Source organism: Stenella coeruleoalba, assembly GCF_951394435.1.
Source record: "Stenella coeruleoalba genome assembly, chromosome: 13".
Classification (NCBI taxonomy): Eukaryota; Metazoa; Chordata; class Mammalia; order Artiodactyla; family Delphinidae; genus Stenella; species Stenella coeruleoalba.
The window spans coordinates 919,761-946,594 of NC_137159.1; the positions used below are offsets into that span (position 1 = coordinate 919,761).

General features: G+C 42.8%; 1 protein-coding gene across 3 annotated transcripts in view; it reads left to right on the forward strand.

Annotated features, from left to right (window-relative positions):
- SEPTIN10 (septin 10) overlaps positions 1-26,834 on the forward strand; it is a 53,366-nt gene that overhangs the window by 13,739 nt on the left and 12,793 nt on the right. For 2 of the 3 annotated variants that reach the window (XM_079940575.1, XM_079940577.1), the window contains exons 2-8: positions 5,946-6,014; positions 10,074-10,194; positions 10,611-10,806; positions 17,795-17,981; positions 21,750-21,911; positions 23,517-23,613; positions 25,040-25,208. In XM_079940575.1, the coding sequence (XP_079796701.1) occupies positions 5,946-6,014; positions 10,074-10,194; positions 10,611-10,806; positions 17,795-17,981; positions 21,750-21,911; positions 23,517-23,613; positions 25,040-25,208 (1,001 nt within the window). The remainder of the gene's footprint in view (positions 1-5,945; positions 6,015-10,073; positions 10,195-10,610; positions 10,807-17,794; positions 17,982-21,749; positions 21,912-23,516; positions 23,614-25,039; positions 25,209-26,834) is intronic. The other variant, XM_079940576.1, reaches the window with a different exon arrangement.

The window sequence follows — 26,834 nt, forward strand, 5'->3', positions numbered from 1 at the left end:
CTTGTCACCTAGCCTGCCTGGGACATACTACCTCTCCCTGGAATGCAAACCATCTACTTTTCATTTAAATAAGCCTTTCCGTATCAACTAGGTGTGGTTGTGTTCTGTCTTTCCTTAATCCACTTTGTCTGTACTTGCAGTTTCCCATGACTCATCCTTCATTCTCCATCACATCACATACTTTTCCTCATTGCTTGCTCACAGGTCATACATTCTGAGTTGAAAGCGAACTTAGAAGATCAGAGCAGGAACTGGCGCCACAGTTTGCCCGGGTCAGCAGCTGAATCCTTCCCGGGCAGCCCAGCCCATCTTGTTAGACACCTTTTTTTTAGAGACCTTCAGAAGTTTCCCTTTGTTGTGTCAGGTCAGCCTCTCTAGTTCATTCGTGGGTCCTGCTTTTTCCCTTGGGAGATTCATCTCCATGAGACAGACTATAGATGTTTGAATATGCTTTGCTGTCCCCTGATGCTGCAACAGGCCAACAACACTGGGGAAAAGTACCTCACACAGAACTAGAAAGTAATGTTTAGAAGGCTTAAAAGCTTCTGTATAAGACCTGAAGCCATGAGAGAACTCGGAAAAAATTTAGATTCATGTTTTTAAAAAACTTGGAGTGTGGAAAGATTTTCTAAGCCTTACATTTAAGGAAGAACCCATAATAGAAAAGATTGCTCGATTGAGCTCTATGGAAACCAAGAAGATCAGTGACAAATCCAGAAAAGACATTTGTAATACACATGACAAGCATGGAGTTACATCCAACAGCTCTTGTTAATAAGAAACAAAAAAGGAATACCCTAATAGGCAAATGGGAAAACGCGAACTGGTGATGAATGAAAATATACTATGTACTTTTTAGGCCAGTAACCTGAAAAAAAAATGTTCAGAATACCAGAAATCAAATTAAGATTTCAGTTTTTGCCTAACAGATTGACACTTAAAAAATTGTTAACACCTGTATTGATGACTATATAATGAAATGATACTTTATTTTTATACTGATTTTGGAAATGTAAGTTTGGCAATATGTTTATACCTCTGACCAGTAATTACAGTCTAGGGATTTCTTGTGAGAAAACTTATCAGATAGATGTACACAGTGATCGATGGTTATACAGGTGTGTGTGGGGTCCTCAAGGAAGAGCCAGGAGTGTTAGAGATTGACTGGGGAGCGGTGGGGGGGGGGGGCATGGGGCGGGGGAGGGTAACGCCCTAGAGGAGAAAGGGGAGGAAGCAGAATCCACAGAGAGACCCTCAGAGGCCATGCGGATCCAGCAGAGTCTGGGCCAGCCCAGTGTCTGCCAGGGCAGCCTGCGTGGGGCAGAAGAGCCCAGGTCCTGACACCGCACTGCGCTCAGGCCTCGGCTAGGGCTGCCTGGGAAGGCGTGGTGTGGGTCCAGTCCTTCAGGCCCAGCTGCTGGAGGCCATCAGCTCATTGCATCCTGTGTAGCCAGAGGGCAGTTCTTGTTGGAGGGATATCTGTGGGGCACACCATTTGGCTGCCACGGAGGAGTGTTCATGGTAGTGTTATTAAAGTGACACAATTAGAAAGGGTGTTTTTTTTCCTGTAATAAACATAAAATACTCCTTTTCTAATTAAGTGGGGGAAAGTAATTTCAAAATAAGATTGCATTTGTATCTAAAGCAGCTACATACACATTACTGTAAGGGTTTCTTTTGAGTTTAAAATCCCTAACTCTTTTTCATATGAATTACTCTCAAGAATTTTCCCATCTTGATGATCTTCTGAGGCTGCATATGAGACTCTGTAGTTACCCTTTAACTTTTATGTTTATTGGAGATGGTGGTAAAATTGAAGTGATATTTTGATGGAACTTGGCCTACCCTAAGCTGCCCTCGACCAAGACTGTCTTGGAGGGACAGGAGGCCAGCATGTTGCTTCTCGTGACAGTGCCCAGTCTTATTGATTCAGTTGGATTGTTTCTTTTTTTCCCTGGTTGTAATTAGTATCCACTTCCAAAATCAACTTCTGTATAATTTGAATAAGGTAATTTTACTACTTGTTTTTAGGAAAATTTTAGATGAGTATATTAACTTTACTTTTAAAGTTTACTTAAGCTGAAGATTTAATAAAATGATTTTAAATAATGCATCTGTGGAATCTTTCAAAGTATTGTTTTAAGCCAAAGAACGCGGATCTCTTGAAACCCATAAAATAGGCCCAGATAACTATTTTGACCTCTCTGCTCTTCATTCTCTCTTATTTTTTTTTTTTTTTTTTGGCCAAAGAACTCCAAGCAGTACCAGAGGATAATTTGAAAACTGTGGTTCTATTTCTTGGATTAGCTTTACAAAGATAAAAACTGTGGAAAAGTGAAGTTAAAATGAAGCTATTGTAACCCAAGTCATAATTCTGTTCCTCCAAAGCTCATTGTTGTACCTAGAGAAGTGATGAGGCATTACAGAACTGTTTCCAGGAGAGTCAGAAGAGTCGTCAGGAAATCTAGGGTCCTGTTGTGAAAGAATCACCGAATTTTCCCCATAACTGACCGGCAGGAAAAAGGTCACTTACCACCTGTCTCCAAGGGACCCCAGGACAGACTGTGCGCAGCCTCTGTTGCATTGCCTCAAACTGATATTTTGAAGAAGGTGGAGAACCTGATCTTCCCCAAAATGTTCTGGCATTTTTTCTGTGATTCGTTATATACTACAACTTTAAAAAAATTTGTTAGACTTTGCCAGGAGTTAAAAGTACTGTATAAAGTTTTTCTTTCTGGGATGTAGGTGTAGAGATTTAAATACATGTGTGTTTGTGTATATATGACGTATGCTTGTATTTAAAATAAAAGCTACTGACTCTCATCAAAAATGTAGATGGTGATTTTGTTAGTTTCCCTGGTGCCTTGGAATGAGATTTGATTGCCTATTATGAGCTTGTGTTTTCTCTGAGATAAGTTCTTAAGATCAAGGGCCGTGTCTTTTCCTCCTGAGACCCAGTTCCCAGCATAGGATTTACTAAGAAGCTAGTCAGTAGTGGAGCAGACTGGAATTCCACTTCCAGATTTTTTTTTAATTTAGTGTTTGCCACTAGAGGGACTGGATCAACTCTTGTCCCTTTGTTATTTTACCTTCAATAATGTCTTGTTAATTTATTAAAAACTGTTTTCATTCTAAAATGTGTTTTGGAAATTTGACTAGTCAGGTAGTACCAGTGGAAAATACTAAAAATAACTATTTATAATACTTTTATGTGACTCATTTTTACTTCCCGATCAAAATATTTATCCACAGAGATTTTAAGTAAGCTTTTTGGCTGGTGTTCAGAAACACAGGAAATGAATAAACAAAAGTGGGTATTTGATATGAACTTACATAAATGACAGAAATGTAACCTTGGTTTTATTAGTCAAAGTTTAAAGTTTAATCATAAAGGAGTACAAACCCTATCTCATTTTTTCTAAGCAAATTTTACACATCAATGAAACTGCTTCCTAAGCAGCATTTCACAAAAATTTCGATATGCTCTCCATTATATTAAAACCCCAAAACTACTTTCTTAGTATAGTTTTATAAAGATTAATTTTCATTAGAGTTCTGTAGTTGATGAAGTTCAGTTAGACGTGGCGGCACCCGCTCCCATCCCGACGGCAGCGCATGGCCGCGTGAAGGCTCTGTTCGCTTTCCCTCTGGGCCTGCGCGGGGCCCTGAGCCGGAGCTTCGGGGGCGCCTGGGTCCCGACAGCAGGTCCCAGCCCAGGCGGACACTCCAGGCCTCAGCCCACAACTCGTCTGCCCCTGCTCGGCTTCTCGCTTCTTCGTAACTTCGCCAGAGATGATGAGCGTTGTGTTTCCAGCAAACTTTCCCTCACGGTTCACTTTATCCAGATAAGAAATCCGGCCTCCCTTCTGGGGCTCAGGGGTCTTCCCACCTTATGCCGCCTTGCCTGATGCTTGGCCGTCTCTTGGCCCAGCGCAGTGTCACTGTCTTTCCTCTTTTTGTGCGTAGCCGTGACCACTGCTCTCTTTTCCCTCTGCTCTCACTCTTCTGTGCTGGCTCAGAGTGGGGATGTGCTCTCTGGCTCGTGTGACACACTGTGACGGGCTGGGGGGAGTCAGGGAGCTGTGTGTACAGTTAAAACCACACTAGGCCAGTTCTGGTGGGCTCCGTATCATTACGTGCTTTTCACTTTTTAAATGGTAAAAACACAGCCAGTGCTTGTGTGTTCATCCCGAGCCTTGGCTGTGCTCTTATACGGGGCCTCTTCCCACTGGCCAGAGCCACCTGTCACCACAGTGAGCTCAGTTAGTTGGCTGCTCAGAGTTTGGACTTGCTACGTGTCCTGTTAAGTCCCAGGGTCAGTCTTCAAAAGCTTACATTACCCAGAAAGTACCAGAGGAAGGGGGTCGTTAACGTTGTGTAGAACGCAGTCCCGACGTGCCCCGTGTGTCTGTTGGTGTTACCTTCACAGCCCAGGGTGGGGGGGAAGGGGCGGTTTGAGGCGCCAGACATGCCCCTCCCTTGCTGCAGGGTCCAGTCCCCGTCCCACATGTGGGCAAAGCTGTTCACTGCAGTGTAGTTCACTGTATTTAAAGACAGTGCATCCGCATGTTGTGTAGTTTACGGAACAGAGCGCTGTCCTGTAGATGGAGTGAGGCAGCTCACATTCTGCGGAAACAGTCTGCACCAGAGAGGTTTTTTTTTTTAAGAGGGAGTGTTCATTATTTATTTATTAAACAGAGTCACAGATTTATTTATTTTTGGCTGCGTTGGGTCTTCATTGCTGTGCGCAGGCTTTCTCTAGTTGTGGGACGCGGGCTTCTCTTTGTGGTGGCTTCTCTTGTTGCGGAGCACGAGCTCTAGGCCCGTGGGCTCAGTAGTTGTGGCTCGCAGGCTATAGAGCGCAGGCTCAGTAGTTGTGGTGCACGGGCTTCTCATCGCAGTGGCTTTTCTTGTTGCGGATCACGGGCTCTAGGCGCGCGGGCTTCAGTAGTTGTGGCTCGTGGGCTTAGCTGCTCTGCGACATGTGGGATCTTCCTGGACCAGGGCTTGAACCCGTGTCCCCTGCATTGGCTGGCGGATTCTTAACCACTGCACCACCAGGGAAGTCCCCCCACCATAGATTAAATGGAAAGGAAACACCCGCTGCAGAGCATGGGTTATGTGCCATGTCTGTGAGCCAAAGAGACTGCACGTTCCCACCACACGCATCCTCTACCCCCAGGAGGTGGCCTCTGGGGAGAGCACTGCTGAGGTTGCAGGGAATCAGGGGAGGAAGGGAACGTACTTATTCTGCTCTGTGTTCTCATTGGCACCGTTTGCGTTTTTTCTTACTACATCCATGTTCCTGTTACTTTTTAAAAAGGCCACGTTTCCTCCTTGCCTCGCACTGCCCTCCAGAGTAGGGCGGCAGTGCCCTTGAGGCGGTTGCTCGGAAATTAAATTCCCACAGCTTCTCTGGTACTGTCTTCCCCACTCCCTGCATCCAAGTGACTGAGTACTTGGTCTACACTTGGTACAGTAGAACGAACACCAGCTTTGCAGTCAGAGTAGACCTGTGCCTACAGCTTACTGGCTTGTACGGTTTAGGGTGAGTTACTTAACCTTTCAGAATCCTAATCTTCTTGTGCAGGCTGTGGAGTGGTAATGTGTGTAGCTCAGATCTGTCCTGAGGATCAAATAAGAGCACGTACTCCGTGAGCTGGCATGGTGATGGGCATGTGGTAGGGGTTCTATACATGATAATTTTTACATTTTTGTGTGTGTGGGTGTAAGTGCAATAATGTGTATCATGTGTTGACTATCACATATTACTTACCTGTGCAGATATCCTTCCAGCAAGAAAACCACAGTTTTAAACATGAGTCACTTGTGTAGATTACAAGTCAAAGCTTGGTGATAATGACAATATTGGAATTCCTTTTTAATGTAAGTACATTACTTAGATATAGGGTTTTTTGGAGTAATATCTGTGTTTTCTTTTTCAGCTCTTTCAGTCTCACATGGCAACAAAAACAGCACATATGTCCACACAAGTATTTGACAATGAAGAGAAAGTGAGTATATCTTTTAAGTAGACCCACCTTGTACTCTGGATGCCTCTGTGGTTTCAGAATAACTACTGAGAGACCTGAAAGACTTTTGTTCTACTTACCTTGAATATGAATTAACTGTTATGTTGATCCAAGTTAAAAATCAGTGACGAACTGCATCACAGTCGACTGTCCACAGCGTCTCTACCCTGCCTGACGTTAAGCAGATGCAGGTTCCAGCTCTGCCACGGCAGGCAGGGGGAGCCTGACACTGCTGTAGCTGGCGTCCTCACAGACCTTGATGATGACAGGGTGGGACGCCACGGGACGGCCCTGTCAGAGCCTTCCTGAGTGCGAGGTCAGACCCCAGTGCTTCTGAGGGCTTTCTGAGTGCCTGCACAGGAGGGATGTGTTTGGGTAATTTGTATTAAAAGTTATATTTAGAAAGAGGGAGTAAATTTAATTTGGTGAACGAGGTGAGTTGTCGGTGTTTTAAAAGAGAAAACAGTAACTGTGAGCACGGGTCACGAGATCCCTTTCCTTTAGCTCCATGCTCCAGCAGCCTCTGCCTCCCCACACGTGCTGAGGTCCCCCCAGTTCTGACACTTGGTCATCTGGCCACCGAGCTGCCATCATTTTATCTCTGTTCTCTCATTGGTAGTTGTAGTCTGTTCCATCTTTATTTTAGCACCTCGCAGACTTTGAATTACTCTTAATCTGTCTTCTAGCACGTCGCTTTGCTGAAACTACTGTAATTGTTTAGTGACCGATGCACTGAGTGCTCACTGCTCAGTCCTCATTCTCTCCAGCCCCTCTTCTTCATTAAATGATGCTGACCACTCCCACATTTTTGAAAAGATTCTTTTATTTCCATGACATTAAAATCACATGCTTTAGAACCAGGAGGGATTCTATAGGCCATTTAGTTCAACTTTTGTGCTTCCAATAGAAACTCTAACAAATACTGTTCTAATCCTCTTGAACGCTCTCACGGCCAGCTGGGAAGCATAGTGTGTTTCTTCATTCTCTCTTCTTTTTAAATCACAGAGATAACAGGCTTACCTGGTAAAAGGGACTCGAAGGGCACAACTCGTTTGTGGACTAGTTTTCTGTTGCTCCGTAACAAATGGCACGGACTGAGCTGCTTAAAACAGCAGCTGTTGATTAGCGCCCAGCCTGCGGGTCGGGAGCGCCAGGCTGGCTCCCCTGGCTTCTCCACCCAGGCCTCACGTGCAGGAGGTCGGCTGCTGGTTCCCAGCTGGGACCGCACCCCACCCCACCCCCGACCCTTCCACGTTGTCGGCAGAGTTCCGTTCTTTGCTGGCCGGTTGCTGCCAGCTTCTGGAGATTGTTCTTAGGTCCTTGCGACCCATACAGCAAGGGGAACTGGAAAGGCAAGGCCCCTTCATGCTTCAAATTCCTTCCACTCGGAAGTCCTCTGTCCCTTTTAAGGGTCCACCCTGGATAATCTCCCTTTCTAAGGTTAACTGATTTGGGACCGTAATGACATCTGTCAAACCCCTTCACCGCAGCACCTAGATTAGCGTTTGAATAACCAGAAGGTGTGGGTACACCGGTGCCAGCAGTCTTGGGGTCCTCGTGGGAACTCTCTCACCATATACAGTGACAAGCTCGTCTTTCTCACCTACACCTCCAGGTCCACTCCCAACAGTCTGTCACTACTCTTTGAGACATCTTCATCCATGTTCATATATATATGAGAATATATGAAAAGATTTTTTCTTTCTGAAACTGAAATCACAGTGAATAAATCACTGTTTAGATACTTAGCATTTGAGATTTCTCCACGTGTGGAATGTGTCAGTCGTTCAGGATTCCATCGTGTGGATTCACTACAACTTGTTTATCCATTTGCCAGTTGTTGGGCCTTTGCTTGTTTCTTGCCACTTCTGACTGTTTGGAGGAAAGCTGCTACGACCATCTGTGCGTCAGTCCTTGTGTGGATGGGTGCTCTATCTTGGGTGCTGGCAAGCGGGGTCTTTTGGCTGTGTGGTTATGTGTACTTAACTTTATAAGAAACCACTGCCCGCCTTCCAGAGCGGCTGTGCCATTTTGCATGTGCAGCAGCGAACTTATCAGAGTTCCCATCTTTGTTCATCATCTCCAACGCTTGATGTTATCAGCCTTTTAAATTTTTGCCATTTTAGTGGCTGTTCAGGGGTATCTTATTGTAGTTGTGCTTCACATTTTCCTGATACCTGTTAATAATGTTGCGCACTCTTTCATGTGCTCATTGGCTGTTTTGTTATCTTTTTTGTGAAGTGTCTGTTCAAGTGTTTTACCCATTTTTTTTTAAGTGGGTTGTCTTGTTATTGAATCTTACAAAATTCTTTATGTATTCTGAATACAAGTGCTTTGTCATATATATACTATTTTCTCCCAGTCTGTGACTTGCATATTCCTTGATAACTCTAAGTTTTTAATTTTGATTAAGTAGACAAATAGATAAATAATAGATTGTCACAATACCACACTCCTTGGTGATTGTAGCCTCAGATTAGATACTGTAAGTCCTTCAGCTTGTTCTTTTGTACAGTCATTCTAGCTGTTCTAAGTCTTATGCCTTCCCATATGAATTTTACCATCAGCAGTTTGTTACTGTATCGACAGCATATATTTGGGTCTTGCTCTTTTATCCAGTCTGACAATTTCCTTTTAATTGAAAAGTTTAGACCTACACTGTCTAGTATGGTGGCACTAGCCACACGTGGCTATTTAAATTTAAATTAGTTAAAATGAAATAAGATTAAAAAGTTCCTTCCTCGGTTGCATGCGTCACGTGCAGGTGCTCAGTGACGGCATGTGGCTGGTGGCTCCAGTTGGCAGCTCAGCCTTGTCATGGAAGGTCCTGTTGGACAGCTGGCTTAGACCACTTCTGCTTAATTATAGACGCAGCTGGTTTAAGTCTACCCACTGGCCATGTGTGTTCTTTTTTTTTTACGTTTTTTTTTTGAATTTTATTTTATTTTTTTATACAGCAGGTTCTTATTAGTTTCCATTTAATACATATTAGTGTATACATGTCAATCCCAACCTCCCAGTTCATCCCACCACCACTTCCCCCCTTGGTGTCCATACATTTGTGGCCATGTGTTTTCCATTTGTCCCATTTGTTCTTTCATTTTTTTTTCTTTTCCTGCCTCCTTCTGGATTAATGGAGTATTTTTATGATTGCTTACTAGCTAACCCTCTTTGGTCTTTTATTTTTTTAAACAGTAATTGATGTGGGCTTTAACTTATCACTCACTGCCTTCAGTGTTGCAGTACTTCCTGTATAGTGTAGAAACCTTACGACAGTGTAACTACATTCCCCTTCCCATCTTTTGTGCTGTCACAGTCATGCATCCTGCTTCTCCATGTATCATAAATCCTGTAATACACTGTTGTTATTGCTTTAAGCAGTCAATCTATATTTTCAAGAAATTAAAACAAGCAAAAAATTCTCTTACGTTTACCCATATTTTTACCTTTCTGACAGTCTTCATCCTTTTTGTAGATCTGAGTTTCTGTCTGTTGTCATTTTCCTTTCTCTTGGAGAACTTTTAGCATTTCTTGTCGTGTAGCATTTCTGGCCGTGCCATTTCGTAAATGTCATTTGTACATTTAGCAAATGTAACTGTCTTCATTTGCCTTCACCTGTGAGGGGTGTTTTCATTGGATACAGAACTCCGGGCTGTCACTTCTTCTTTGGCGCTTTACTGGTGCTGTTCTGTCGTCTTTTGGTGCGCGTCTTATGTTTTACTTGTCTGTAATACGCCTTCCCACCCCTGGTTGCTTGTAAAGCTTTCTTCATCCAACAGTATTTTCCTGTTTTGGAAAATCAAATATTTTTATGTCATAAGTAGTGCTGGACTCTCATCATAGGAAGATAATAAGAAATATGTGTTTTGAGGGTCTGGACACAGGTTTCTCACAAATTTAACCAGTTGTATCTTGGGGGAGGTATAATGATCAAAAAGTCTTTAATTTTTTTCTGATAAATTATGTTTGTCTCTAATGTGCCTATATCCTGTTTTAGTAAGACTTTAAAAAACTGTTGCCGTTGTTTTTGTTTCCTTTCAGCAAAAAAAAGAAAATCCTCGTTCTTTAGCCATGTCTGGCCATGTTGGTTTTGAGAGTCTGCCTGATCAGCTGGTCAACAGATCAATTCAGCAAGGTTTCTGCTTTAATATTCTCTGCGTGGGTAAGTGCCAAGCCCCCCTAGATTCCTCCTTCCTGTTCCTGTGCTCACTTCCTTCTTGTCATGAGCAGCATAGTGCCCACATTAGCAACTTAAGATCATGATTACAGATTTTTTTCCAGTTATTTAAATTCTATCAGTTTTGGTTTTCTTAGCTCTACTGCTTTAAACTTTTTGTTTGTTCTTTAAACATTTCAGTGCTTTCTTCAGAGTTCTGAGTAACTTAGCACACGTGATTCATTTTTATGCTCTGCTGGTGACTCAGTGGACCAGCCTTAGCATGTATTTATTTCAGGGACAATCCAGCCTTTGAAGTATCTGAAATATTTGGGATCCGTGAAACCATTGTAAGAGTTTACTGTTCTGTTTTTCTTCATCCATCCTGTGCACCTGTGAAGATGTACCTGCATTTCTTTCAGGGGAGACTGGAATTGGAAAATCAACGCTGATTGACACACTATTTAATACGAATTTTGAAGACCATGAATCCTCACATTTTTACCCACATGTTAGGCTTAAAGCACAGACATATGAACTCCAGGAAAGTAACGTTCGATTGAAATTGACCATCGTGAATACAGTGGGATTTGGTGACCAAATAAACAAAGAAGAGAGGTACACGCTTTCCTCTTGTAATAAATAGGTTTTTCTTATTTCAGGATATCTGCCTTCTTGCCCTATGTGCTGTGATTTGATTTCCAACTGTGGAAACCCATGCCTTTCCTCCCAGACTTAAATTTTTTAAATAATTAAGCAATATTTTATTATTGTTAACAAATTGACATTTTTCTATCCAGTTGTCTAATTTCTTTAGAGTAATTTGAATCACATTTTTTAAGTGTGTGTTTCAGCAAAAATAGTTTTAGTTATTTCCTGATATGACAATTTGGTGTATATTAAGTGATTTTAACTAATCTTCAGGCAAGACTTGTCTTGTTGAGGAAAAAAAAAAACAACAAGGCATATATGGCAAATATATAATCGCCAAATCCATGGTGCATGAATTGTTTTGTGAAATTCTAACTAAATTAGCCAGGTACATTATTAAGCATTGCAGGAAAGGTTTGATAATGAAATTTTTATTTGTATTTTATATTAGGTCACTATTTTTGTCATTATTTCTACGGTATTATAATTATTCTTTTTCTTTAAATTTATTTATTTATGTATTTATTTTTATTATTTTGGGGTGGGGGTGCTGTGATGGGTCTTAGTTGAGGTACGCAGGCTCTTCGTTGTGGCGTGCGAGGTTTCTCTCTCTAGTTGTGGTGCGTGGGCTCCAGAGCACGTGAGCTCTGTAGTTTGCAGCACGCGGGTTCTCTCGTTGAGGTGCACGGGCTCAGTAGTTGTGGAGCGCGGGCTCAGTAGTGTGGTGCGCAGGCTTAGTTGCTCTGCGGCCTGTGGGATCTTAGTTCCCAACCAGGGATCGAACCCACCTCCCCTGCATTGGCAGGCGGACTTTACCATTGGACCAGCAGGGAAGCCCCTCCTGTGGTATTACAAAGATTGATTATAGATTCTATATGAAATTTAAACTATAAAAGGAGGAAATAGACTAGGGCAAAGCAATGACTTTTTGTTCTTTCTCCTTTTTGAAAGTTATACATTTTCATTATTAGAGGTAGTTTCCTAGGTCCTAAAAGTTTGCTTTAGAGGGAAAATATGTTGCATCATTGACTGTCTTTATGTGTTAGCCTGTTCAGAACACTTGTGTGTTCTGCTTTAGATTTCAGGAAACAGTTTTGTGGGCTTTCTGGAGGAAGCAGGTCGGTGGAGGAGGCAAAGGCCTTTTCTGTGTAGAAATCACTTACATTTATTCTTAGATATTTGGTAGTTTTGATGATCTTGTAAATGGCATCTCTTACAAATATTTCATTTTCTATTTGGTGTATGGAAATGTAATTGATCTTGCATATAGCCACTTCTGTGAATTCTCTGATTAATTCCAATAACTCGTCTCTAAATTTGTTTAGGTTTTCTATGTATGTAATAGTATAATCTGCAAATAATGGCATATTCCTCCTTTCTAATTCTTTTGTTTCTTCTTTTTAAATAAGTTTTATTGCTGTATAATTTTTTTTTAATTTATTTGTTTTTTATTTTTGGCTGCATTGGGTCTTCATTGCTGCGCATGGGCTTTCTCTAGTTGCAGCGAGCGCGGGCCACTCTTCGTTGCGGTGCGCGGGCTTCTCATTGCAGTAGCTTCTCTTGCCGCGGAGCACGGGCTCTAGAGTGCAGGCTCAGTAGTTGTGGCTCACGGGCTCCAGAGCGCAGGCTCAGTAGTTGTGGCGCACGGGCTTAGTTGCTCCGCAGCATGTGGGATCTTCCCAGATCAGGGATTGAACCCGTGTCCTCTGCATTGGCAGGCGGATTCTTAACCATTGCACCACCAAGGAAGCCCTACTGCTGTATAATTTACATAGAATAATACAATGCATTGTTTGCTTAAGTGTACAATTTAGTTACTTTTGACAAACGTGTAGTTCCTACCCACCACCACGACGGTTATAGGAAATGTCCACAGCCTTGAGGCCCCTCATGTGCCCTACAGCCCACTTCTTCCCCAGGGGCTCCCCCGGGGCGGTGCCTTCTCCTGGGGCGGGTGCTGTGGCTTCTCCCCGGCGCCCTCTGGTGAAGTCTCAGTACTTTGGCCTCCCTGAGCGCCTATCTCTCCTCCGTCCTCAGTGGGTCTGCCAGGCTTTGTGCCCTCTTTTGTGCTGGGCCCCAGAAACTTGTCTGCAGGCAGTGGGGCTGGGAGGCTGTAGACTCGCCTCATTCATCTCCCAGTGATCAGCATTTTTACTGCCTGTTGTCCTGTGTCTGAAACCCCCTTTCCATATATTTTGTCCGGGCTGGGGTGGGGGCGGGGGCGGGGTGTGGATCCAGTTGCTGCTCCTCCAGCATGGCTGAAGACAGTGGTCTTTATTTCCTTTCTCGCATTTTAATACCTGACTGCACTGGGACTGGCAGTACTCCACTAGAGTCAGTGGAGATAGTGGGCATCTTTGCCTTGCCCTGACTCCAAAGGGAAAGCTTCCTTTTTGCCCTGAATTGTGCTGCTTTCTTTTTTTCAGTTAGAATAAGGAAGTTACTTTATACTATTAGTAAGAGTTGTTTTTTTAAAATCATGAATACATATTATTATCAGGTATTTTTTGGATTCTGTGGAAAAGATTGTAATTTTTCTCCTTTAATCTTTAATAAGATGAATTACAGTAACTGACTTTTTATTGGTAAATTAACCTGGCAGTCTTGGATACCATTTGGTATTCTTTTTATATTGTGCTGTATCTGATTTTTTTTTTCCTTTTAGTATTTTTGCATGTTATGTCTATAAGTGAGGTTTTCAACCAGTATCTTATACTTTTTTTTTTTTTTTAAATAAATGTTATGTTAGCCTTCTAAAATGAGTTTGGGGAGTTTTTCACTCTGTTTTTTGGGAAAATGTGTGTAAGATTAGAGCTATTCTTCCCTGGAATGATTGGTGGAACTTGCCAGTAAAACCATCTGGGCCTGGAGTTTTCTGAGAAGATTTTGAGTTATTAATTTTCTTTAATGATTATAGGACAATTTGGAGTTGCTTTTTGACACAGTTTTGAAAAGTTACAATTTTCCAGGAGTCTGTTTCATCCAAATTCCCAAATATATTTACTTAAAGATGTTGATAATATTCTTCTAATATATTTTCATTGTCTTCATCATCCTTTCCTGGTACTGGTTATTTGTGCTTGTTTCTTTTCTCCTTGGTCAGCCTTGACAAAGTGTGGTAAGTTTACTTGGTCTTTTCAAATTTTGGCTTTGTCGATCCTATCAATTTTATACTTACTGTTTTTCCTATTTTATTAATTTCTGCTCTTATATCTGTAATTACTTTTCCTTGGATTTTGATCTAATTTTCTCTGATTTCTCACTGATTCTCAGCCTTATGTATTTAAGATTATAAATTACCCTCTAAGTATGGCTTTACCCACACTTACCCTCTAAGTGTGGCTGCACCCCACACATTTTGATATGTAGTATTGATATTTCCCATTTCCATTAACTTTTTCTTTTCTTTTATCCTGAAGAATAGACGCTTTTATCACTAGGTAGCGACCTCTTCCTCTTTGAGGCTTCTGTGTTGTCAGAGGTCACTTCCTTGCGGAGGCGTGCTCTTCTTTTCCTTCACTCCAGCCTTTGGGTACTCTTGTACTTTAGGTGTGCTTCTGATCAAGCATATGGTTTTCCTTTTTAAAATCCACTGTGACAATATTTATTTTTAATTGTGTGCTTAGTCCATTCACAGGTAATATATTTACTGATATTTTAGGTTTAAATTTACCATCTTATTTTGAGTTTTCTGTTTGTCGCGAGTTTCACATTTCTTTTTCCTTTCTTGCTTGATTTCTATTCTTGTAGCTGTTACCCTAGAAATTACAAACATAATCTCTAACCTAATCAAGGTTTGAGGTTAATTAATATTTGTACTTGTCCTCGATGATACAAATAGACAATAAAATGGAATTTTGAACAGTTAAACTGTTAACCGCCCCCCCACCCCTCCAACTTACCCTGTCATGTTTTCTCTCTCTTCTTCCTAACCACACAAGACAGTATTATTATCATTTTATATAGCCAGTATTTACTACCCTCTTAAACAAAATTTTCTGTTTTACTCTCATACTTGAAATTTTAGTTGGGTATACAATTCTGGGTGGGCATTTTTTTTCTTTCCTCCCACTGAAGATACCATTCCACTGTCTCCTGGCTTCTGTTTTTACTGCTGAGAAGGCAGCTGTGAGTCTGTCTTCCCCTTAAGAGTATCCTCCTTATTTTCCTCCAGTGCTTTTAAGATCTTTGTTTTTGTTGTTCTCCAGTTTTACCGTGATATATCTAGGTTTTATTTATTTATAATTTATCCTGATTGTGATTTGTTTGACTTCTTGAGTCTGAACAGTATCATCAGTTCCTTTAAACAATCTGAGACATCATCTCTTCAGATGCTGTTTCTGCCCCTTCTGAAACGGTGTTAAAATGTATGTTAGACCTTCTCGTTATGTCTTCTGTGTTTATTAATCTCTCTTCCATAGTTTTATCTTTTTTTTCTTCTCTCTATTGTTTTCTGGATAATTAGTTTGGATTTATCCTCCAGTGTACTGATTCTCTCTTTAGCTGTGTCCAATATGCTTTTAAACTAATCCATGAGTTTTTCATTCTGGTTATTATAGTTTTCAAATCTGTACATTCTGTGTGGTTCATATTCATATCTGTAGGATCACTTTTTGTTACTTTACTATTCCCAGCACGTATATTCAAGTTCACCTTTATTTCTATTTCTTTTGTCTCTATTTTGTAACTATATCTTATAATTCCAGTACATTGCAATTTTGCAGTTATTGTAGTGATGTTTGTTTTTTCCTTTGGTTCTTATTCATTGTGCCTTTTGTCCCCTATATGCTTGGTTGTTTGTTTTTTTATTGGCGTTCTCATGATCTTTGAAAAGTTATTTGCGGAGATACTCAGAACAGATTTGGATTTGCTTACATTAGGTCCCTCTGGGTGTTAATACTCAGGATCCTAGTTTCGTGGCTTGAGGTTCTCAGAATCAGAGGCCATGTGTGAACCCGGGCCGTGGATTCCTGCGAGGGCTGACCCCGTGGCCACAAGTTCTTGAGGCTGGTTCTCCCTCTCCGTTTATTTTCCCAACTTCATTTAGCGCCAGGGCAACCTTCCCTCACATCCTTGGGGAGGGGGGAGGAACTGCGGGTTTACTTCTAGCTCACTCCCGCACTGAAGGCGTAGATCTGAGGACCTCAGCCCAGTGTGGGGAGGCAGTCTCCTGTGTGGACCTGGACTTCGCTTTCTTCCTTCTTGTCCCGCAGATCCTTCGGGAGCAAAGCCGAAGAACCGCATTGACAAACTGGCCTCAGGATGAAACTAGCACTGATGCTTTTAGTGCAGGGGCTGGTACACCTTTTCTGTAAAGGCCAGAGAAGTAAATATCTCAAGCTTTGCAGAACCTACGGCCTCTGTCCAAACTACTCTGCTTGTAGTGAAAAAGCAGCCTCAGACTATGAATAACAAAGGAACGTGGCTGGATTTGGCCCATTTACCAAGCCCGCTCTGGTCCTCTGCTCACCTCCCTGTTTCTACTCTCTTCAGTTTTGAGGTGGTTACTTCCTTACCCTTTATGAGTACTTTGAAAAAGGAGGTGGTTTTTGTATTTTAAGCCAGTGCCTTTCATTTCATTGAAGACTGAACCTGCAAGGTACTGGAAACGGAAGCCTAGAGGAAAATACTGTGGAAGAATTTCTAATGTTATTATTATTTATTTAACAAAAAATGTTTATGGTTTTCATTTATGACAGGCATTATGCAAAGCATTCAGATAGAGGAGTGTTTATGGCTATTTATAATTGATCTATTTTAAGTCATTAATAGAAGCTTCTTTGGAAATTTTATGTTAAATATGTACTTACAGATTAATTTTTACTGTTTTATTATTTTGGGGATGGCATCACGTTGGGTCACATTTAGACCAGTTTCCCAAGGATGGTGTCCCCGATAGTACATCTGATGTGGTGAAGGTGTGATGTTGTGTTGTTGTGTGGAGAGCACAGAAGCGTACGGTCCCGTCTCTGTCCCCAGCTGCGTGCCCGTGTGCCTGGGGACAACAGGGGTTCTATGAGTTTGAAAGAAGAAGGTGATGATCCTCGAGGACTGGCAGGGCCAGGCGTTCCGCTGAATGCACATTTATTAGTACTGCAGTTGCACAGTTACTGACTGCTCTGTTTAGGGGCTACAGGTAAGTGTAAAGGTGTCCAGGGAATTTGATAGAGGATCCGTTTGCTGCTTTTTTCACTTGGAAGCCCAGATTTGCCTGATGAGAATAGTTACGCATAGAAAGTTGAGGTTCACAGGCGGTGATTTAGCGTACCAAAATGAAGTGGACCGTTCACAAACTATTGTCTGCAGTGCCTCGTGCTGTGAGCTGCACCCTGAAGGGTGAACAGCCTGGAACAGCTGTGGGGGCAGACGCACCAGGTGGGAGGAGGGTCCAGGCAAGGACTCACGTGTCGGCTGCGACGGGCTTTCCCTTGCTTGTAAGTAAGTAAGGTCATGCCTGCGTCACCAGTTAGGCGCTTCCACGTGGGTGTGCACTTCCTCCTTACTACGTTAATGCTTTCCACGCCTCACGATCCGATTTCAGCAGCAGGGAGTCATGGAATTTGACTTAAGTATCTTTTAAGTTGTTGATACTCGTGCCTTCTCTCAGCAGAATAACATGCCATGTTCAGTTTGGTTGCAATTAGATGCAGCCTGGCAAGTGTGGGAAGCCGTGCCAGAAGGGCTCCAGTGTGTGAATGAGTGTGAGAGGGAATTAGTGTACGATCAGTGTTGTTTCTATAAAATGGTTTAAAGCACAGGTTGTTCTGATGGTTTCAAAGTACTGCCTTTGTACCTGCACGTTTGCACATTGTTTTATTACTTAAGTTATCTGTTTAGCATAGATAGCAACTGTTCAGTGGTGAAAATACAGATCTCAAACTTTAGATTTATGCATATACCTTATTAAGGTATCATGAATATATTGTATTAAATATTTAAATAATTGTTTTTTCAGCTACCAACCAATTGTTGACTACATCGACGCTCAGTTTGAGGCCTATCTCCAAGAAGAGCTGAAAATCAAACGCTCCCTCTTTAACTACCACGACTCTCGCATCCACGTGTGCCTCTACTTCATCTCCCCGACAGGCCACTCTCTGAAGACACTGGATCTCTTGACCATGAAAAGCCTGGACAGCAAGGTGGGTTTGGAAAAGGACCAACCATCGTGCTTCAGTTCATTTTAATAGTTCCAAGTTCATTCACTTGGGAACTATTAAAGTATCTTTATGATATATACATATGTCATAACTCTTATTCTGTGCATTTTAAAATCATTTGATAATTTTCAATTTTAGGATATTTTCCAGAGAAATTCAGTTTGGGAGATGAGATGCAAAGAAAAAGCATTAACATAAAATTTTAGTCCTTTTTTAGTGATTAAATTGCATGCCAGAATATGGGTATTCATTTTCACCTAACTATAGAATTTATTTGACACTAACTTTACTGTATGACATGTTAAGTGAGAAGCAGCTCACTGATGAAGATCAAGGTCTAAAGTCTCACCACATATTACAGTAAATTACATTTTTATTCCAACCGTATCCAGAAAACCTATTTTTGAATTTCTGAGCCAATGAGCTATGTATAAGTTCAGGGAGCTGTAAAATATAGTATCTACAAAGTAAGTCACTTCAGAGTTTTTTTATTTCTTTAAAAGACAGTTAAAGACTACTGTCTTATACTAAAAAAGTCTCCAGGGTTCTCCTGTGACCTCTGATGGTGTGAGGGATGCAGCTCCGTTACCCGGCTGAGCATTTCGTGAGCTAGGACTGGGAAAGCAAGGGCATCTGGCCACTGCTGCTTTCTGTACGGAAGTCGGCGTGGAAGGCACGCAGGCCAGCGGGTGCAGCGTCGGTGCAGAGACGGGCTGGCTTCTGACCAGTGCCACAGTCCCCAGGCTGTGACGGGCCTGGAGGAAGCTGATGTGAGAGTCTGTTCACCTGATCGGATGTTCTGACCATTTAGCCGGTTGTTTTCATAGTTGAGTCTGATACAGGAAACCCATCTTATTCAAGGGACATAAACGCAAGAGCGCACAGCTCTGTCTCAGGCTGCGCTTGTCTGGTGGCGGCAGAGGTGCCTGCAGTACTCGCTCTGCCACCTAATCGCCCCTTGTTCCTGGCAGGTTTCTCCCCTCCGAGCGTCCGTCTCCCTGCCTCTCAAACCAGAACCAGGAGAGTATCTACCTCGAAGGCAGGTGTGAGGGTGGACTAAATCGACAGTGTGTCTTGTTCTTACTACAGGGCTCCACGGCTCCCTCCACGTGGAGAGTTACCTGCTGTGCGGGTGGTGCCACGTCCCCCTCCGCCAGGGCCACTGTCGTGGCTGGGCCAGCCCTCTTGGTTCTTAGGGTCCCAGGATGCACATCAGCAACAAGCCTCAGGGGACTCCGAGGAGCAAGGGTTGTCCCTACGGGTCCTGAGGGCACACAGCACACTCAAGGCCACACGGTGGGGTGGGAGTGGGGGGGAGGGAGGGAGGGGTCGTGAACCTGGGCTCAGCCTCTATCAGGGTCTGAGGGTGAGGCATCTGGGGTTTCACAGGTTCCCCCTTTGGTGGTGACTTTAAAGCACTAGCGTGCAAATTGGGGCTGGCAAGGGAGAGGCAGGTTGCTCCAGGCTCGGCCATCTAGGGTTTCTGAAAGGGGGTCCTCCAGGCAGGGCTGCCCGGTTCCTTACCTGATGGTAGCCAGTAGCTATGTCCGCAGCTGCCGTGGGTTTATTCGAATGGATGTCTTTGAAATAGATGCCTCAGCAAAGGTCAGTTTCAGGCGCATATGCTACAATCAAAAAGCTTAACGTCATGTATGTACACTGGCCTGCTTCTGCTATTAGTAGTGGAATCAATTAGAAGTTACTAACTTGGCATAATTTATTGAATATCTATGTATCAATATTATATGATACCAAAATCAAGAATTTGGCATCAAATTTTTATATACTTTGACTAACTTATCTTCAAAGCTGTTTACCCACAATTGCTGAAAAGTTTATTTCATGGATAGTTGGAAAAATCTTTACCTCCTTTGGAACGTATTTAAGACCAATAAATCCAAATGCACAGAGTAAATCAGTGTGAAATTGGAGAAGAAAATGCATCTAAGAGTAGAAAAGGATTACGATATTTAGTTGCCACTTGCATTCTGAAAATTACATTGATAGCTCACTCTCTGGGCACACATGACTACTTAGCCTGAAGTCTTTCACTAAAAACGAACTAATAACCCAAAAGACCTATAAACCCCTGAATTTGTGGAGATATCACTCTTCGGTGGGGACGTTAATCATACGGAACTAGCGTCGCAGGTCAGTTGGTCTTCAGGACCCCACATCTCTTCCTCTCAGGCCAGTGATAGGACTTTTAAATAATGCTGAGAAAGGGGGACTTCCCTGGTGGCACAGTGGTTAAGAATCCACCTGCCAGTGCAGGGGACACGGGTTAGATCCCTGATATGGGAAGATCCCACGTGCCACGGAGCAACGAAGCCCGTACGCCACAACTACGGAGCCTGCGTTCTAGAGCCCCGCGAGCCACAGCTGCTGAGCCCATGTGCCACAACTACTGAAGCCCATGCACCTAGAGCCTGTGCTCTGCAACAAGAGAAGCCACCGCAATGAGAAGCCCGTGCACTGCAACGAAGAGCAGCCCCCGCTCACCACAACTAGAGAAAGTCAGCGTGCAACAATGAAGACCCAACGCAGCCAAAAATAAAATAAAATTATTTTAAAAAAACAATGCTGAGAAAGTTATTCCTTTGAGTCGTGAACGTTTTTAGTTGGTATTCGTAAAATCTCCTTCTTTCAACATCTGGGTAAGAGTCTGACAATGGGGTGCAGGTCAGATGAAGTCATTGGGAAAAGGGACCTGCTTAAATGAGAGGCAGAAGGAGGCCCTTGGCCTGTTCCATAGGTCTGCTGAGATCAGTCACCCTGATTAATTAGTGCTTAGAGTATTAAGAAATAAAAAATTCTTAATAATTATGCAGTGGATTTCAGCTCACGGCTTACATTTTATTTATTTTGTGTATGATGGAATTGTCAGAGACTGAGAGAAGAAAATGTGAGATTTCTAAACCTGAATTCAGATGAAAGATGAACTTTATAAGAGCTGTGCTTTATTTATGTATGGATGGATGGATGGATGGATGGATGGGTGGATGGCTGCGTTGGGTCTTCGTTGCTGCGCATGGGCTTTCTCTAGTTGCGGTGAGCGGGGGCTACTCTTCGTTGCGGTGCGCGGGCTTCTCATTGCGGTGGCTTCTCTTTTTGTGGGGCATGGGCTCTAGGCCCGAGTTCTCCAGTAGTTGTGGCACGTGGGCTCAGTAATTGTGGCTTGAGGGCTCTATAGCGCAGGCTCAGTAGTTGTGGCGCACGGGCTTAGTTGCTCCGCGGCATGTGGGATCTTCCCGGACCAGGGCTTGAACCCGTGTCCTCTGCATTGGCAGGCGGATTCTTAACCACTGTTGTCACCAGGGAAGTGCCAGAGCTCTGCTTTTTAAAAGCAGTTATTGTAAGGCCAGCATTTGTAGGAGTGGTTGTATACGATTATCTGGTAAAAATGAAGCCAATGATTCTACGTCAGGAGTTGGCAAGCTTTTCCTGTGAAGGGCCAGGTAGTAAGTACTTCAGGCTTCGCAGGTCGTGGGCCTCTGATACAACTACTCACTTCTGCTATTATAGAATGAAAGTGGCCATAGGAAATATGTAATGTGTAATGAATGGGCCTAGCTGTGTTCCAGTAACTCTTTATTTATGTAAACAGGGAGTGAGTGGACTGTAGTTTGCCTGTCCTCTGATCTAGGTCAAGGAAATTTGTCAGGGACTGAGTGGTTTTGAATGCAAAAGCTTCAGGATTAAAAAATAAATCCTCAATCATGAGATTTTGTTTCTCTTTATTCTTAATAGGTGAACATTATACCAGTGATTGCCAAAGCAGATGCAATTTCTAAAACTGAATTACAGAAGTTTAAGATCAAGCTCATGAGTGAATTGGTCAGCAATGGTGTTCAGATATACCAGTTCCCAACAGATGATGAAACTATTGCTAAAGTCAATGCTTCAATGAATGTAAGCTCTTAACTGAATATTATTTCTGTTTTACATATGAAAAAAGTGATTTATAAGTAAGTAACGCTGCTACTAATGTATTTTCACTTCTGTCTTCCAAAACAAGGTGAATTTTGAAAGAGTCCAGTATAGGGAAATGTTTTATTTTCTAGAGTTGGAAAAGTATAATGAGAATATATTTTTGAGCATTTTTCTTTCCTCCCTACTTTCACCTAAATGAAGTGATACATCTGTGAGACCGGGCTTCATCTTTTGTGGAACCATATTTAATTGCCTTAGAAAGATTCCTTTCTGTCCTGTCTTTAAGAACATGAGAAGACATTACGGCCTCCCTCAGAATGCTTTAGGATCCTAAAATCTTTAAGGAGAGCTTTCTAATCTGGTACTGAAGCTCGTTCTCCCTTACAGGGTCACAGGTACATATGAAATATTCACATACTTTTTTAATATTTTAATACAGAATATATTTAGTATATTTTAATTATACATAACTTAATGTGACTGAGGATGACTAAGTTCTTTGTGTTACTTGAGGCTACCAGATTTCTTAAATACTTGGTTATATTTTGACGGATCATGGGTTTTGGAGTCAGACTTTACCATGTGTTCTTGTGGGAATTATTAACCTCCCTGAGACTGTTAACTTATCTATGAAATTGGGTTAATAATACCTGTCTTAAGGGTTGTTGTGAGGATACAGCTTTGTTCACTGCCTGACACAGTGACATTCGGTACCTGTTTGTTCCATTTCTCCCCTTTTTTCTGATTTTTTCATACTTTGTTCATATTAAGATACTTAAATATATAGAAAGCTGACTAGTGTAAAGGGAAGTGATATTAATTTCTGTGTGTTAAATTGTCTTTATATCTAATTTGTTTTTTGTGCCCACCTGGAATAAGTTTTCAGAGGGGTACAATTAAGAGACTAAATATTGTCAATTATTAAATATTAAACATGATACTGTTTACATTAGACTTTTCCCCTACATTAATCCTCAGCTTCAGACAGGACGGTCTACTCACTGCTATTAAATCCAGCTATTGTATCTTTGTTCAAAATCTTCTCCTTACTATGCTAGTTCTTCCTATTCTGCTTGATCCGTCTCCAGTTTGGGTTGTGTCTTCCTGCCCAAAGAGACCTCTCCCTCCTCTAAATTTCTATAACATTTGTATTTAGCATTAGTTTGGGACTTAAATATTATTTTATATTTGTGTTATATATGTAGATATACACTATATATATACACTTTGGTTATATGGGGGGTGTGTGTGTGTGATTTCCTCAACGTTATCTTTGTCTTTTAGGACCAAGATAATAATGAGGGAAATGATACCTGTGCTAGAATTCTGTTTTTGTATTCTTGCAGCAAAATAGGAATACGTGTGGGGCATGCTCAGTAAATAATTCTCTCTCTAGGGCCTGAAGATGACTCTGTAGAACAGTTGGCATACACGTGAACAGCTGTGAACACATATTCACAGGGCACATTTTAAAAGCTGAGGCACAGCAGATCATTTGGCTTTAACACATTTGTTATTTAGTAAATTTTCTCTTCTCTGTTTTTACTGGTATGAGATGTGATTGATGTCCTGGCTCCTTTCCAGGGACACTTGCCGTTTGCTGTGGTAGGAAGTATGGATGAGGTGAAAGTTGGAAATAAGATGGTCAAAGCTCGCCAGTACCCTTGGGGCATCGTACAAGGTAAAGGAGATAAACGAGGATATGTGCGCTGCCTGACAGCCTGAAAGTTGAATTTAATGTGTTCTAGGAGGTGATGCTGATTTGGGGTTATGATTGGCTGTCAGAAGGGTTGGCTCTGTTCTGTTTTAGCCATGTCTGCAGAGGCGCAAGGCACAGCCTCCCTACTTCCTGTCTTAGATCACGTTACCTGCCCAGGTGCACCAGGACGTTCAGAAGGTGGGAGTCACTGGTCGGGTACTTTGAACAAAATTTGAGCATAAATAGTATTGTTTAAACATAGTACGTAAACTAAGTACTAGATAATTCTGTGACACAATAAACCACTTTGTAAATTTATATATTTTTACTCATCAAAGTATTGCCAACTATTTCCCAAACAAACCAGTCAGCCAAGTAATAATTTTTAGCATTTGTCTAACTCTACAATGAGTAAGTAATTAGCACTTGACTGGCTCATTCATTCATGATGCCAACTAATGGGGAATGGATTACCCCTGCTGGTACTGGTTTCCCAGTGCTGCTTTGTGTGTGTGTGTGTGTGTGTGTGTGTGTGTGTGTGTGTGTGTGTGTGTGTGTGTGTGTGTGTGTGTGTGTGTGTGTGTGTGTGTGTGTGTGTGTGTGGTACGTGGGCCTCTCACTGTTGTGGCCTCTCCCATTGCGGAGCACAGGCTCCGGACGCACAGGTTCAGTGGCCATGGCTCACGGGCCCAGCTGCTCCGCGGCATGTGGGATCTTCCCGGACCAGGGCACGAACCTCTGTCCCCTGCATCGGCAGGCAGACTCTCAACCACTGCGCCACGAGGGAAGCCCCAGTGCTGCTTTTTTTAAGTTGACAAATTTTGTAATTAGTGGAAAATATTGACAAAACTTAACATTTTTAATGTATAGAAAATATAAAGGCAATAATTGTACTTAAGACTATTGATCACAGTAACACATGTGACGCAGAATCACAAATGTGGCATGGTGTGACAAGCATTTGATGTTTACAGCAGGCACAGGTGGTGTTCTCGAGTGTGCAGAATTTACCACCTTGAAGTTTTAGTGAAAAAATATTACATACTCTTTTCAGGCGGTATGTGAAACGTCCTAAGGATGGTTTATAAACTGTTAACAAAATACTAGTGAAATGATTGGAGCACATGGTACAGAATAGAATGTATTTCTTTCCTATTATTTCCTGTTTATCCTTGGCTACTAAATTTAAGCAAACCTCTGTTAATCAATATCGCCTATAATTCGGTGTGTGTAATACAAGAATTGCTTCCTTGGTTACTTGTATGAAACAACCATAGCTGTTAATCAGACTGATCATTTCGCTGTTTGGGTTATTTCAAATGTGTTTTCATTTACTCGTCCATTGAACAAATACTAATTATATGTCAGGATTAAACATCGGTGTTGCTGTTTTCTGTTTTCCGGCTAGTGGAAAATGAAAACCACTGCGACTTTGTCAAGCTCCGGGAGATGCTCATTTGTACGAACATGGAGGATCTGCGAGATGAGACGCACACGAGGCATTACGAGCTGTACCGGCGCCGCAAACTGGAGGAGATGGGCCTCACAGACACGGGCCCAGAGAACAAGCCGCTCAGGTGAGCAGCCAGGGAGGGAGGTGGGGTGGGCCTCTCCGTCTGCCCAGGATGACAGAGAGTCTCCCACATCGGGAGGTGGCGCCACCTGCTACGATTAATGACTCTGCTCTCCGTGCCGCCCTCGGAGGTCTTTGTCCTTACCCGACTCAGGGAGTTCGAGTAGAAGGGAGGACACAGGGCAGAAGCCCGGGATTTCAGCGTCCGCTGAAGTGAGTAACCAAAGGAAAAATCTCTCATTACTTGGTTTTATTTTTGTATTTATGTGAAGAAGGTAAAAGAGTATTGATTATTATTTTAAAAACCTGGACTATGAATCATATTAACTACAAAGCTGTTGTTTTTTTATCCTGATGAAAGTTTTGGAATGACTAAACTTAGGAAAATATCTTGTAAAGGAAGCACTAGTTACGGGCCAGCTCTGGTAAAGCGATGATTTTCTCTGCTGAAGAGAAAGCATCTAGCATTGGCTTCCCTTCGTGTTTCCCAGGAGGCTTCACTTCTCGCTCTTTCAAGTCTGTGGGTGGTGAGGGGTCCCCACGTGCCTGAAGGAGACGCGGATCCTGAGTGACAGCAGGCGGGGCGGCCTTGCGTGCTGGAGGAGAGGGATTCAGGTGCCTGGTGGCTCAGTCATCAGTCACCTGTGGAGGACTCAGAAATGCAGGTTCGCAGTTTCCGGGTATGGAGCCGAAGAATCACATTTAAATGAAAATTCCCACTCAGCCCTTCAGCAGACACTTCCTGCTGGTCACTGGCCAGGTGTGCACCGTGGGTGCAGAGAGGAAGATGCTCTTGCCCTGTGTGGTGATCAGGGTCTGGGGGAGTGAGGAGGCCCGGGCAGGAGGCTGCTGTGGGCATCCAAGTACGAGCAGACAGGGGCCTGTGCTGGCGTGGCAGTGGCGGAGGTGGTGAGAAGCATGGCTACCACATGGGACTGGAAGGTGACGTCAGCATGACTCTCTGATGGTCTGGATACGGATGTAAAGGAAAGAGGAAGCCAGGGTGGTAGCTGCAGTTACTGTTTTCCACCTGAGAACCTGGGTGAACGGTGGTGATGTTCATTGTTATGAGCAAGACAGGGGAAGGGGTAGACTTCCTGGTGGGTAACTGAGAAGTTTGGGACATGTTACATTTCAGTTGATTATTAAATCTTCAGGTGAAGACTTAGAGGAGGTTATTTCATAAACGAATCTGGAGCTCGGGGAGAAGTGAAGGCTGAGATGATACTTTGGAGTCAGCAGTGAATAATACTGCATCTAGTGTTCGCAGTGCTCTAGGCTAAGTGCTGGTGAGGTAATACTGAATGAGACTAGTCCTGGCTGTCATGGGGTTTATATTCTCACGGGGAGGGAGGCCAAAACCAAACAACTAATTGCACGATGAATTACGGTTGCGAAATGTGCACAAAAGGAGAGGTGGTGTATCATGGGGGGAGGGCATCTGGATTTAATCTGGAAAGTTAGGGAAGGCCTCCTTGAGGCACTTACTGTTCTGAGCTTTTACTACCTGGGGAAAACAGAGGAGACATATGCAGAGACCTGGAAGGCAGAGAGAGAAAGGCACCTTTAAGTCTCTGCAAGAAGGTCGGAGGAGCAGGGCAGCCTGGTGGGGATTTGGTCTTTGTCCTCG